Source organism: Macrotis lagotis, chromosome 7 (assembly GCF_037893015.1).
Source record: "Macrotis lagotis isolate mMagLag1 chromosome 7, bilby.v1.9.chrom.fasta, whole genome shotgun sequence".
Taxonomy (NCBI): domain Eukaryota; kingdom Metazoa; phylum Chordata; class Mammalia; order Peramelemorphia; family Peramelidae; genus Macrotis; species Macrotis lagotis.
The window spans coordinates 40,365,321-40,380,380 of NC_133664.1; the positions used below are offsets into that span (position 1 = coordinate 40,365,321).

Here is a 15,060-nt window from a genome sequence, read left to right on the forward strand (position 1 = left end):
AGGATAACCAAGGAAACCAACCGTATTGAAATATGCTTATCAAAATATTTTTAAAAATCAAGATCTCAGGCTTCAGGTTAAGATCCCTTGACCACAGAGAACAAAATCTAGATTTTTAAAAACATGCAAAGAAACATCTATATTTTCCTATTTCTTCTTGACTGCCTTTACTTTCAAAAGTAAGGCTTGGGACAGCTAGGTGGCACAATGGATAAGACACTGGTCCTGGAGTCAGGGGAACCTGAGTTCAAATTCGACCTAAGACACTTAATAATTACCTAGCTGTTTGACTTTGGGCAAATCACTTAACCCCATTGCCTTGCAAAAAAATAAAAAAAGTAAGAGTTCCACCTTGAAGGGAGTCTTCATACAGAAACTGGATAACCTTACTGGGTTATGTTATCTTAGAAATTTTCTCTAGACCTGGGTATCTAATCTTTTAGCTCTTCTGGGATGCATCAAACCAAAAAAAAAAAAACTTGTCAAGGGCCACATACAGAATTTAATAGTTATTTATGACTATAATATAACATATATTACCAGTGGGTATAATAATAAAATGTAATGATATAGCATGAATAGGTTTTGAGGGCACACCTGCTCTAGAGAATGAATTTGAGAAGATAATCATTAAAAACCTTCTGATATTCTGTGATTCTCATTTCTAAATATATATGATCTGCTTTCAAACCAAAAACTTAGTATACAAAAACCAATCTATTAAGTAGGCAAAAGGAGGGTCAAAAATAAAATTTAATTTTAAAGGTCTGAGGATTCTTTTAAATAATGAGTTCCCTTGCTATATTTGAAATGTGCTTCATTTTACATGTAGCTATTTAGGAAAAAATTGAAGAAAGTGATTTAAACTTAAATTCTTACTCCAAAAAATTAAATTGCCATTAGCCCATACAGATAATGAATTTAAGATACACTGAGTAAGATGAATGAGTAAGCACACTTTGATGATTTGAATTAGTGAACTGAATAAAGAGCCCATTAGAACATTTTTAAAATAGCATATTAAATTAGAATGCAAATTTTAAGTTTCATTTCTAGCAATCTGTTTACTTCACACAAATGCAGTCTAATAATAAACCATAGACTCATTATACTTACCTTGGTAAAGTCAAATGAATAAACAAAATAACTAATGAACTCTTCTCAATTTCCCATTTTCTTACATTGAAGTAATTATTTCCATTTTCTATTGGAAAATAAATTGCATGAAAGAAGTATCCTATTGTCTCACACATTCTTTGGAGTTTGGGTGAATAGTCCTAATAGCAAAAATGAGAAGAATGAAAGAATAGTTTCTTAAAGTTTAGCCAAGGCTCAAGTAAGATTCCATACTATTTAAGTGGCACAAAGGACAAAGGATTTGGAGTCCTATGACCCTGGGCTCCAATTCAGCTCTGTCACAATCTGTGTGATGTTGGGTGATCACTTTCTCTGCCTTGGCCTCAGTGTTCTCATCTGTAAAATGAGGCAGCTCTTTCCAGCTCTAAATCCTATCATATCACAAAATGAGCACCATATGCATTAGTCATTTGGGGTCATTGTGGACATCCATCCATCCATCACAAGTAAATGAAATAACAAAATTTACTAGATTAACTTATTCTCAAAAATTAAGGTCATCCTAAATATAAAAGTTAAATTCACCATACTTAATAACATTCATCAGTCACAGAAGTAATATGGAATATCATGGCAGAATCGAGGACAAAATGGTATATTAATATGCCTTGAGTCCTGAATTTCCTTATGAAAAAACTTGGAGAACAGTTCTCTAGTAATAATAGTTATGATGTTGGCAAGTACCTAAGATAAGGTTTTTTTTTTTTTTGGTGTCATGGAACTCTGGCAGTTTTGTGAAGTTTATGGAGATACTTCCAGAGGAATATTCTTAAATGCATAAAAGAAAATACAAAGAAAAACAAAATGAAACCAATTATATTGAAATAAATGTATTTTTTCTACCCAAAATCACCTGAAATTTATTTATTTCCTCTAGGTGTTCATGGACCCCAGGCTAATAGTCTCTGATCTAAGCCTTTATGTTGCAGAGGGGTCCCCGGTAGAAGAATTTTATCAATAAGAACTCCCTACCCAGATAATTGAGGGTCAGGGAACAGGAACTGGGTCTTCCTCTACCTGGGGATGCTTCTAGGTTAGGGAACTTCAAGGAGAGAGTACAGTAGTATTTTACAAAAAAATGTCTTTGAAACTAAGTGCAGCGTTTTTTACTGAAGTCAAGGAATCTATGTCAATCTCCTTTTAGAAAAAGAAAGGGGAGCTATGACATGGTCTCTGTGTATCTTGGTTTTGTTTAAGAACAATATCCTGTCCTTCCCAAGCCTTGCAACAAGAACCAAAAAAAGTGACAGAAGCTGATTTAACCCTACTAGAAAAGGAGAGAAGAAGAACCAGAAAAGGAAATGGGAAAGGGGCCAGACAGGGTACAAATGTGAGTGTCTGCAAGAAATCTGAAAGAAATGAATGAATGAAAAAGAATTCATTAAACACTTACTATGTATAAATCACCATGCTAAGCACTAGAGAACCAAAAAAGAAAAGAAGAGATGATCCCTGGTCTTTTTTTTTTTTTTAGGTTTTTGCAAGGCAAATGGGGTTAAGTGGCTTGCCCAAGGCCACACAGCTAGGTAATTATTAAGTGTCTGAGACAGGATTTGAGCCCAGGTACTCCTGACTCCAGGGCTGGTGTCTTATCCACTATGCCACCTAGCTGCCCGATCCGTTCTTAAGAGCCTCAAATTCTAATGGGGGATACAACATACAGAGGAGGCTTCAGCTGCTGATCAGTTGTGTCCAGTCTTTTCTCCCCAAAATTGCCTTGGTCACCAAGCCCCTATAGGACTAGCTTTCTTACTACAGAAGATAAACTATTATTTGTATTAGAAGTGGTTGGGTTAGATCTCTAAAAGGGGACAGACAGAATTCATTTCCGTGAACCCACATTTTATAAGATACTCACCCTCAAAAAAATGTCCATTTCGGGTTGCGTTTCATCTGTATTGATGAGGTAACATCTGACTGTGTTACTCCATAAAGAATGTGAGAACAATGGAGTAACTTGCAATAAACTGGCTACAGCAGCATCCCAGTCATCTGTAAACAAAGAAAATATGAGTGTTTCCTAGAAAAACTGCCAGTCTTTCAAATGATGTTCAAGTAGCAGCCCATAATAATAATAACTGCTGTTTTTAACTGTACTTTAAAATTTGCAAAGCATTTTTCAGAGAGTACTTCATTTGAGCATCAAAATGACCCTCTGAGGTCAGAACTATGAATATAACGACTCTCATCTTATTTATTTATTTATTTATTTGTTTGTTTGTTTATTTAGATTTTTCAAGGCAATGGGGTTAAGTAGCTTGTCCAAGGCCACATGGCTAGGTAATTATTAAGTGTCTGAGGTCAGATTTGAATCCAGGTACTCCTGACTCCAAGGCCGGTGCTCTATTCACTGCGCCACCTAGCTGCCCCAATGACCCTCATTTTAGAGGAGGAAACAATGCAGAGAGGGGCTTAGTCACTTACTCAGAGACCCTCAGCTGGCAACTACTTGTGACAGAATTCAAACCCAGTCTTCCTAGCTTCAAGTTTAGCATTCGATTAACTAATCCATACTGCCTTCCAACTTCAAAAAATCTTCAACAGATTCTTTGGATATTTGTTAACATAGAAATGATCTTTTAGATCAGTAAACTGCACTAGGAGTCATTAATAACCCCCTTTATATTGAAATCTGGGGTAATGAGACTCATTGAGGGTCCCGTCCAAAGATGTCAACTCCTACTAAGATTGCTCCTTCAAGAAAACTTCAACCAACTTTAGATAAAGGTTAAGGTAGGCCATTTTCTCAGTTATCAAGTTGATCAAGTCAGGTTCCTCCTATGTTGTGTGGGTTTACCTAACTGGTGATGATGGAACTACATTGGCCTCAGATACTTAGCTGGGTGACCCTGAAAGTCACTTAACCCATGGGGCGGCTAGGTGGCACAGTGGATAGAGCACCGGCCCTCGAGTCAGGAGTACCTGGGTTCATACCCAGTCTCAGATACTTAATAATGACCTAGCTGTGTGGCCTTGGGCAAGCCACTTAACCCCATTTGCCTTGCAAAAACCTAAAAAAAAAAAGTCACTTAACCCTATCTGCCTCAGTTTTCTTATCTGTAGAGTGAACTAGCGAAGGAAATGACAAACCATTACAGGATCTCTGCCAGGAAAACCCCAAATGGGGTCATTAAGAGTTGGACATGACTGGAACAATTGAACTACAAACTACATTGTTTCCAAGATGGGCATTAATAAAATAAAAGAATAAAAGGGACATGGAATTATCTGATATTTGGTTAAAAGATCATTAAATTTTTATTAATGCCTTTTTTTATATATCACAGTCATGCCTTCCTCTAAATTTTGAACATTTTTGGACATGCCTTCCTCTAAATGCCTCAATTTTCTTATAACAAAGAAAAATAGTTAAACAAAACCAAGATACACAGAGACCATGCCATATCTCCCCCTTTCTTTTTCTAAGAGGAGACTGATATATATGTTCCTTGACTTTAGTAAAAATGCTATTCTTGTTTTCAAAGACAATTTTTTTTGCAAAATACTACTGACATTTATATTGAAGCCATAGGCACTGGAATGGTTGGAGAAATAATAAAAACAAAACTCATTTACATATTAATATAGTGCATCTGTTTGACAAGAGATTTTCTCCTAACCATACTATACTCAATTTAAGAGAAAGCTCATTTCTTTTTGTTTGTTTGTTTTTGCAAGGCAATGGGGTTAAGTGACTTGCCCAAGGTTACACAGCTAGGTAATTATTAAGTGTCTGAGGTCGGATTTGAACTCAGGTCCTCTTGACTCCAGGACAGGTGCTCTATCCACTGTGCCACCTAGCTGCACCCCCCTCCCCAGAAAGCTCATTTCAAAGATTCAACAAGTCATTTACTAAAACTCAGAGCTCACAAATTGGCCACCCACTTCATGATTCTAGCTCCCATTCTGCAAGGAATAAAACAAGTAGGGTCAAACCCCTTATTGTCTATAATCTTGATGTTCTATTGCACTGTTAACAAATTCAAGGGTAGAAACATGATCCTTGGACACATCTTAAAGAAGACATTTATTGAACTCTGCTGCCCTACATGTTTAAAGTGGTAAGACTCTATGTAAGCCATAGAGGATCACTGTTTCTTTGCCACCCCTTGCACCCCTAAACTCTGGGTAGCTATATTGCAAAGATAGACTACCACACAGGGCTACCCTATGGACAATGAAATGTAGATCTATGATCATTTCAGGAAAAAATCAATCCTACACTCATGTAAAAAGGTACATTATAGGAATATTCAGTCTTGGGCCAATCAAGTTAGTTGAAACAAACAAAACAACATGGTGTATCTTACCTCGATTAACATTTGCAAATGGTCCTTCTACATCTATAGAACTATGGGCAAACTCGGGTCCCCTGTGAGACTGTTGAAGTTGCATCATACTGCCTATGGAAGGCTCACTCCCCAAAGCACCACCACGCCAGTAGTCACATTGCGTTCCAGTAGCTTAAAAAAAACAACTTTCTTTTGAAAAAACCAAATTATAGAAAAAACCTGCTAAAAATTTTGCTATTCTATTTTCTTTACTAGTTTCTTATTTACTTATCATATTTATTTTTAAAAAATTCCTATTACTTGTACAGAGCTATGAGATACCAAAACTATGTTAACCCGACCCATCTAAAGTAGAGACAATTAGTATCTGAACACTTAGGTTAGTAGGTAGAAGAGCCCCTAATGGCCTAACCATCTGTACACATTAAATAACCAAGCAGACCGTAGTTATTAAATGTCTCAGTATACAAGTAAACTAAGGATAAAGAGGCCAATCTTATTCCTTTTTTTACCTATTTCATAATATTGAGAATTGCTACATTTCCCTCTTCTACATTTATATCTAAACAAACCTATATCAAAAGTTTTTGAATGTGATCAGATTCTTTATATAAACAAGGAACTTTTGCAAAGATAAAGGAGCTACTCCAAAAGTGATCTAGGCAATTCATTTGAAAAATTACAACTTTACAATATGGTTTAAAACTTAAAACTTTAATATGTATCACTTCATTTATACTACATCATCAGAATGAGATGCTTTACATGATTTTCTAAATAACTGGTCATCCCTTTAAAAACCAAAACATTAAAATTTTATACATTTTAAAGATAAATATTTCAAATATAATTCTGCTTTCTCAAACAGAGGAAACTGTATATAACTTTAGTTTTTATTAACAATTCAGGTTCATCATTATGATCATCAATTGCTATACCGGGCTACGATAGAGATGTCTTCTGCATGTGACTCTACAATGTTATGCTAAATATAGACACACTACTATGCATTTTACAATCTTGCATCTGTTTTGTTTTTTTAATATTTTTTTTCTTTTGTTACTATTGGTATAACTGTTCTTAGCAATCATGGCCCACTGGTTTTATGGTTCAATGGGCTTCTAAGAACTGTATTTAAATTAAGAATTAATTGTCTCAGATTAAGGACCTGATGGAGCTCTTCTGGGAGTAAATTACACGGTAAACTTCTGGGAATGAACTTCATGGATATTTTTGGGTATTTTCGCTACTCAAAGGTACTGTCTCCTTTAGAAAAACAACTTATTTGAAGGTTCTGGATGTGTTCTAGGTCAGATGTATCACACTTAAATAGAAAGTATGGACTGTAGCCATATACTAGCTTAGAAAACCACAAAGTAACATTATATATGTTGGATTGTATTTATATTTGTTTAGTTAAACATTTCCCAATTACATTGTTATCTGGTTCCTGCTCCCGGAAGTGAGTTTGACATCTGTTCTAGAAAGCTGAGGTTGCAATTAAAAGGAACTTTTCCATTGCATCATGTTATGAAGAACTAGATTATGATTTTTAAATACCAACTCTTCACTAATATTATAGATAGCATTCAGATATCTTACCCGTGACATCTGTGCAATTGTCATCAGAATCAGACTCCTCAGGATCAAAGACCTGGATGCCTTGAGCCTGGAGTCTCTGAAGTTTAGTCTCTAATTCTCGTTTGGCTCTTAACAGGTCCTGAATTTCATTCTCTTTAGTTTCCCTAAAAATCTATAGAAATAATTTAAAAAATATTTTTCATTACTAAAATGTTGACTGATGATCTAAGGATATTTCATAAAAAATATTTATATATGAAACCAAAATCTTCTCTTTTGTAAACTGAATAACCCCAGGTCTTTTAGTTTTTCCTGTATAACCTCATTTCTCATTCAATGACCTTCATAACTTGACCCTGTCCAATGCTTTTCAATTTTTCTATAACTTCCTTGTCTCTCATACTCTGTGATCCTGTGACTTTGGCCTCTTTATTGCTCCTCATACAAGATACGCTCTCTCCAGAATATTTTCAAGGACTGTTTCCCATGCCTGGAATATTCCTCCTCCTACTTTTTACTTCCTCATTTCTCTGACTTTCTTTAAGTCCCAGCTAAAAAATCATCATCTAAGAGAAAACTTTCCTTATCCCCTCAAGGCTAGTACCTTCCTTCTGCTGCTTATTTCGAATTTATTCCAGATATAACTCATTTGAAAAAATAGTAGCTTCCATGTTGTCTCCCCCATTAGATTATAGTGACTTTGAGAGTAGGACTGTCTTTTGCCTTTTTCTGTATCCCTAGCACTTTGCACAGTATCTGGACTATAACAGCTTCCTTAAAAATGTTTATTGACTGCCTAAAAGGGATCACTTATCTTCTTGAATTTCTCCATGTTACTTAAATCAAATTCCTACATGGTGTTGAAGGCTGGACTAGATAACCTCAAAACTCCCATTCAACTTTAAGATTCTCTGAACTCAAAAACAGAGCTAAGGATATTGGCTCCCATAAAAGTGGCTTACTTATTTACTACACTTGGAGCATCCCCATCTGCAAAGCATGGGAAGGGATTAAAGCCCCTTCCATTTCAGACATGAAACAATGCTATTAAGATGGTTTTCACAATGTCCTATATATTTAATGTCTGTAATTGTATAAAGGAAAACAATCAAAGGCATTTACCTTGAATTGTCTTTTAACTTTATCTCTATCCTGTTCAAATGTTGCTGCTCTTTCCATAGCTTGATATTTAGCTTCTAAAGCACTTTCCTTTTCTCGAAGTATCTTCTGATAAGTTTTCTGAAGGGCCTAAAGAAGCAAAGATATCAAGTCTTTCTGACAGGTAGCAGCACTCCACAATTGCAATTCAGCATTGCTTTATTGCATATAAAACAAGAGGTCATATAACAAGTTTTAACCACACATTAAACAAGACATCTCTCCAAACTGAAGATGTCTTTCTTATCTAAATTGCCCCAAGCTGAGATTGTGATCTTTTTACTTTTTCTTTTAGAATACTGAATCAATTCTTTTGTTTTCCTAGGACTCATTTGCCCCATCTGTAAAGGAGAATTAAAAAAGATCCATTTCATTGGCTAAGCTTAAAGGATGCTCTAATGGGACTGCCATAAGATGCTTAGAGATAGAAGAGAAAAGCAATAAGTTAAGTTAGGCAGAATTGGTAGCAGCAGCAGAGTGAACTAGGTCATATAAACTCAGCAGCATCCTGACCAGTCAAATTAGAGGCATTTTATCCAGTTTCCAGCTCACTGATGGATTCAAGGGCCTTCTCCCTTATTCTGGGCAAGGTAAACCCAGAATTTGAAAATCCTAGTATATTTCATACATGTGATCACCAGACAGGACTGTGGGTAGGCAAATCACTGCTAATTAGCAGGTTCCTCTAATATTACTAAAAAGTAACATAAATTCTGGCATAGTCCAACATATATATTAATGTATGTATATATATTTAATGTGTATATTTATGTAAATATGAGTATGCATGTATTTATATATCTCTGTTTACATGCACACATATATGTAAAAAGTCCTGTTTTTTTCTACTGAAGACGACTTTTTTCTGTCTATGGAATAGTCAATAATATTTACTGAACTATTTCTGCTGGGGATGGCAAACAGCTGTAGACTTAAGAGGGAATGTAACCCACAAGGATGAGGGCTCTGTGAGATGACAAAGAGGACCAATGACAATCAAGAGGATGATGTCTTGACTTGCAAGCAAATTGGATCTAAGTGAGGGAGAGCTATGCAAAGTCATCAACCTCACTCTCTTCTCCAGAGTCACTGGATTTCAGTGGCAAGACATAGGTAGGACATTTGGCACATCTCCGAGACAACTAGAGATGATTCCTGACAGGGTACTAGGCCATGGAAGATCTTGAAGGTTGAGTGAAGGGATATGAAATTTATTTAGTATGGCACGCAGACATACTTGCAGAGCCTTAGCCAATTTTAACCATTCTGCAACCAGTCAGGAACCAGATAGACAGTGAAAGGAAAACTAAAAGGTCTCTGAAGTGGTAAAAATTGACATCACAATATCTCTGTTCATCCAAGATGCATGTGCTTTACTTACTGGGAAGGCTCCAAACCTGTATTGAAAGTATTTGGTCTTAGGCTATACATCAATCTAAATAGCATCTAGCAATAGCAATCACAAATAGCATCTGTGTTCCAGATGTTCTCCTTATGAGGGCAAAGTTCTTTGGAATTGATTTTCTATAGAAGCAAAATAATTGAATTAGAAAAAAGTTTTAATACTTATAGGAACAAACCTTCAGAAATCTGGAAACCTGGGTTATCTAGAACTCAAGAGAGTTCAGATAGTTAAAATATTGCTTTAATTATTAAAAATCCCAGGACCTAGAATCCTAGATCTAACCTGAAAGGAACTTCAGAGATGAATTAGTCCAATCTAGTAATTTTACAGTTGAGGAAAGTTGATCAAGGACCCAGAGATATTAAATGTCAGAGATAGGATTTGAACTCAGATCTTTTGGTTCCAGAGTCAAGGTTCCTTCCACTATTCCATTACTATCTGTGTAACCAGAGGGCTACTATTTTACCTTACTGGCTCTTCATCTATAAAATGAGGGGACGGGTGGCCTAGATGAGACCTCTACAATATATGTGTGTTTTATATGATGTTTGTCCTTAGTTCTTGAAGAAGACCAAAACATAAGGAAGGTGATATCATAACATACATATATATGTATATATACATAGGCATATAAAATATACACAAGGATACCCTGAAAGTCAATTAAATTTTGTACTACTAAAGTTTACAACTGCACCATGACTTTTGGGACAGTCTTTCTTTTGCAATTACTGAAGTGCATCACATGATGTTTCCCCCATTAGCATGTCAGCTCTCAGCATAGGAATTATTTCAATTTTGTATTTATATCTCCAGCTTTTAGCATAATTCCTTGAATTGTTCACTGATCAGAGGATCTTGATTTAACAAGACTTTGAGAGACCAAACACAGGTATAGGCAGATGTGGGTGGGCACATGTACTACAGATACAGACTGGCATTTTCCTTAAACAGATTACAGTAGAAGTCTTTTTATGAATTTCCGCTAATGAGTTAAAAAGCCTGACCCCCCCCCCCCAAAAAAAAGGGCACTAGATTTGAATTCAGACAATCTGGGAATTTTGATTCTGCTCTAAATGACCTTAAGATGTCACTTCATGCTCTGGGACTTGGTCTCCTCATTTGTAAAATAAGAGAGTTGGTTTGTAATTTCTGGGAACTCTTTTAGTGGTAAATCTATTATGGAGAAGAAAATCCCATATTCCAAGATATTGAAAAATCAAGTAAGAGTAAGGGATGATCAGCCTGGAGACAAGAGGATTTGGGAGGGGCTGGACACCTCAGTCCTGTTTTGTTTCACCCAGAGCAGAATTAAGAACCATGGACTACAAAGAGACAAATTGACTTGATATTGGGAAAAACTTTCTAACATTAGTTGTTCAAAAGTGAAATGGGCTAATGCTTCTGGAGGAGGTGGATTCTCTCTCCCTGGAGAGAGCAGAAATTAGACAGCCACTAGTCAGGTATGTTGAAGCAGGTCATCCTTTCAGGTACTTGTGGGACAACATTGTTGCTTACAGTGCTCAGTGTTTCTGTGATTTCTCCAATGTCTTACTCTCCCATGAGGAGACATGTCTAGAAAAACACAATCATTTTTTCAGTTCTCTTGTTGGGTAATTCCTCAGTGGGATACATAAGGTCATGACAGCTTTCAGTCTTGGTTTGGTGGTCCATTGGGACATGGGATACATAAGGTCATGACAGCTTTCAATCTTGCTCTGGTGCCTATTGGGATATGGGATACATAAGGCCTATTGGGATATGGGATACATAAGATCATGACAGTTCATTTTTAATTTTTTTTTTTTTTTGGCAAGGCAGTGGGGTTAAGTGGCTTGCCCAAGGCCACACAGCTAGGTAATTATTAAGTGTCTGAGGCCAGATTTGAACTCAGGTACTCCTGACTCCAAGGCCAGTGCTCTATCTACTGAGCCACCTAGCTGCCCCAGCCATGATAGTTTTTTAAATTGCTCTGGTAGCCCACTGGGACATGGGATACATAAGGCCACAAGTTTTCAGTCTTGTTCTGGTGGCCTATTAGGACAGGGGACACATAAGGCCAAGGCAGCTTTCAGTTTTGCTCTGTGACCCATTGGGAGGTGACCTGAAGGGATGGAAGAATACACATGGAGGAGGCCTCCCCAAAGGCCATCCCAGCGGTGTACGACTTCTGACAGGTTTATCAAGTGATAAGGTTTTCCAATAGAGGTGGTAATGGTCTTAGAATCAGTCTCATTTATCATCATGTTAGCTAGTCAGCAGGGAGGAATGAATTTTCAGGAAAGATCTTCTAATAGGTGGTATTCAAACTTTTGTAGTTTGCACTCCTTAGATTCCAGAAGAACCCCTCTGAACCTCACTCTATAGGAAATAAAATAAATTATGTATTTTCCATGTAAGAGCATATAAGAATTTTTTCCCTAGTAAAAAATTAAGTCATCTCAATGGGCAATTAGGTGGTACAGGGGATGGAGGGCTGGATGTGGAGACAGAAGACTCATCTCCATGAGTTCAAATCTAGTCTCTGACACTTTCCAGTTGTGTGACTGTGGGCAAGTTACTTAGGCTGGCTTGCCTCAGTTTCCTCATCTGTAAAATGAGCTGGAGATGAAAAGATCAAACCACCCCAGTAGCTTTGTCAAGAAAACCCTAAAAGGGAATAAAACTAAGCAGCAATATTTGTTTTTCTTCCAAATATTTCCAGGCACAATCCTTCAGATCGCAAATTCTTGCTAGAATAGGTTATAGAAGGGTTAGTGTTTGCATTGAATTAGAATATCTTCATAGACAGGAAAGTTAAAAGGCTGCAGAAGTAGCCTGAATGAATGAATGAATGAATGGAAGCAGCTGCCAAAGGTGACTTGAAGGGTTAGTTGACACAGTGGGGAAGATAACTCACAGAGAATGTAGTACAGTGGAAAGAGTACTAACCATCTCATTCAGAGGACCTGGGTTAAAATTTTACCACTGCCACTTATCACATGAGTGACCTTGGGCAACTCATCTCCTTAGGCCTCAGTTCCCTTATCTGAAAAATGACTCAGGTTTGGCTTTGGAACTCAGGTCCTCCTGATTCCAGCACCTAGTTGCTCTTGGCAAGTCCCTTAACCCTGATTGTGCCCCATCCAGGGCCATCTCCAGTCATACTGATTCATATCTGGCCACTGGAGCCAGGTGGCTCTGGAGGAGAAAGTGAGGTTGGGGACTTCCAATTCATGTGCTTGTCATGGCATCACCTTCCTGATTGTCATGGTCTTTGAGAATGAAAGACAGACATTATCAAAATGACTAAAGAGATTCCGACTGTAGGTATAGGATCCTCTGATCCTCTCTGAGACTCAGTCTCCTCCCCAGTAAAATTAGAGAACTGGGCTGAATGTGCTCTGGAGCTATAGTCCTCTCTGCGCCTCATTTTCCCTCTCTGACCTTGGAGATCCCTCCCAGCTCCAAGTCCTCTTTCTGGCCTTAACTTGCTTCCTGATCCCAGAGGACTCAGTCCTCTCTGAGCCTCAGTTTCCCTGTCTACCCTTGGGGATCCCCACCCCCAGCTCTAGATCTATAGTTCTCTCCCTGGCTCCGAGGCCTCAGTCCCCCGGGGCCTCAGTTTCCCACTCTGCCCTTGGGGATCCCCCCAGCTCTAGGTCTATAGTTCTCTCCCTGGCTCCAAGGCCTAAGTCCCCTCCGAGCCTCAGTCCCCCGGGGCCTCGGTTTCCCGGTCTGCCCTTGGGAATCCCCCCCAGCTCTAGATCTATAGTTCTCTCCCTGGCCCCAAGGCCTCAGTCCCCTCCGAGCCTCAGTCCCCCCGGGCCTCAGTTTCCCCGCTCTGCCCTTGGGGATCCCCCCCAGCTCTAGATCTATAGTTCTCTCCCTGGCCCCAAGGCCTCAGTCCCCTCCGAGCCTCAGTCCCCCCGGGCCTCAGTTTCCCCGCTCTGCCCTTGGGGATCCCCCCCAAGCTCTAGATCTATAGTTCTCTCCCTGGCTCCGAGGCCTCAGTTCCCCCGGGCCTCAGTTTCCCGTTCTGTCCTTGGGGATCCCCCCCAGCTCTGAATCTATAGTTCTCTCCCTGGCCCCGAGGCCTCAGTCCCCCGAGGCCTCAGTCCCCCGAGGCCTCAGTCCCCCGGGCCTCAGTCCCCCGAGGCCTCAGTCCCCCGGGCCTCAGTCCCCCGAGGCCTCAGTCCCCCGAGGCCTCAGTCCCCCGGGCCTCAGTCCCCCGAGGCCTCAGTCCCCCGGGCCTCAGTCCCCCGGGCCTCAGTCCCCCGGGCCTCAGTCCCCCCGGCCTCAGTCCCCCGGGCCTCAGTTTCCCCGCTCTGCCCTTGGGGATCCCCCCAGCTGGCCCCGAGGCCTCAGTCCCCCCGGGGCCTCAGTTTCCCGGTCTGCCCTTGGGGATCCCCCCAGCTCTGGATCTATAGTTCTCTCCCTGGCCCCGAGGCCTCAGTCCCCCGAGGCCTCAGTCCCCCCGGGCCTCAGTCCCCCGGGCCTCAGTCCCCCGGGCCTCAGTCCCCCCGGGCCTCAGTCCCCCCGGGCCTCAGTCCCCCGGGCCTCAGTCCCCCGGGCCTCAGTCCCCCCGGGCCTCAGTTTCCCGCTCTGCCCTTGGGGATCCCCCCAGCTCTGGATCTATAGTTCTCTCCCTGGGCCCGAGGCCTCAGTCCCCCCGGGCCTCAGTTTCCCTCTCTGCCCTTGGGGATCCCCCCCCAGCTCTGGATCTATAGTTCTCTCCCTGGCTCCGAGGCCTCAGTCCCCCGGGCCTCAGTCCCCCCGGGCCTCAGTCCCCCGGGCCTCAGTTTCCCCGCTCTGCCCTTGGGGATCCCCCCGGCTGGCCCCGAGGCCTCAGTCCCCCGCTCTGCCCCCGCTCTGCCCCCGGCCGCCGCTCGCCTGCAGCTCGGCCCGCAGCCGCTTGTTCTCGGTGTCCAGCTTGGCCTCCCGGCGGCCCATGGCCAGCAGCTCCTGGTTCTTGCTGACCCGGAAGATGTCGTACTCCTTCTTGAGGCGCTCGCACTCGGCCGCCGCGTACTCCAGCTCGGCCACGGACGAGCCGGTGGACTTGAAGCTGGCCCCCAGCAGGCCGGCCGCGCCGCGCGCCCCGGCCCCGGCCCCCGCCGGCGCGGCCCCGGCCCCGGCCCCGGCCCCGGCCCGGCGGAACGAGCCGCGCAGCAGCCGGGCCTTGGGCTTCACCTCCACCGGGATCTCGCAGGCTTCGCCCCCGCCGCCCCCGTACGTGTCCTCGATCACCTCCGCGCCCGCGGGGCTCACCAGGGACGAGGCCGTGCCCATGGCCCCCGCCCCGGCTGCGCCCCCTGCCCTCCACCGGGCCCGGCTCGTGGGCGCGGCCGGGCGGCCTCGGGGGCTGCCCCAAACCCCTCCTCCAGGCCCCGCTGCTCCGCGGCCCTTCTTCCTCCAAGACTCCTCCTCCTCCTCCTCCTCCTCCCCCTCCCTCCTCCCCCTCCCTCCTCCTCCTCCTCCTCCTCCTCCTCCTCCTCTTTCCCCCCT

The 15,060-nt window shown here is 41.7% G+C and overlaps 1 protein-coding gene across 2 annotated transcripts in view; it reads right to left on the reverse strand.

Annotated features, from left to right (window-relative positions):
* NPHP3 (nephrocystin 3) overlaps window positions 1-14,844 on the reverse strand; it is a 45,746-nt gene extending 30,902 nt beyond the window's left edge. For both annotated transcript variants that reach the window (XM_074195823.1, XM_074195822.1), the window contains exons 1-6: window positions 14,446-14,844; window positions 8,133-8,258; window positions 7,032-7,182; window positions 5,448-5,600; window positions 2,996-3,129; window positions 1,117-1,277 (exon numbers count right to left, since the gene is read on the reverse strand). In XM_074195823.1, coding sequence (XP_074051924.1) covers window positions 1,117-1,277; window positions 2,996-3,129; window positions 5,448-5,600; window positions 7,032-7,182; window positions 8,133-8,258; window positions 14,446-14,844 — 1,124 coding nt within the window. The remainder of the gene's footprint in view (window positions 1-1,116; window positions 1,278-2,995; window positions 3,130-5,447; window positions 5,601-7,031; window positions 7,183-8,132; window positions 8,259-14,445) is intronic.
* Window positions 14,845-15,060: the final 216 nt, after the last annotated feature.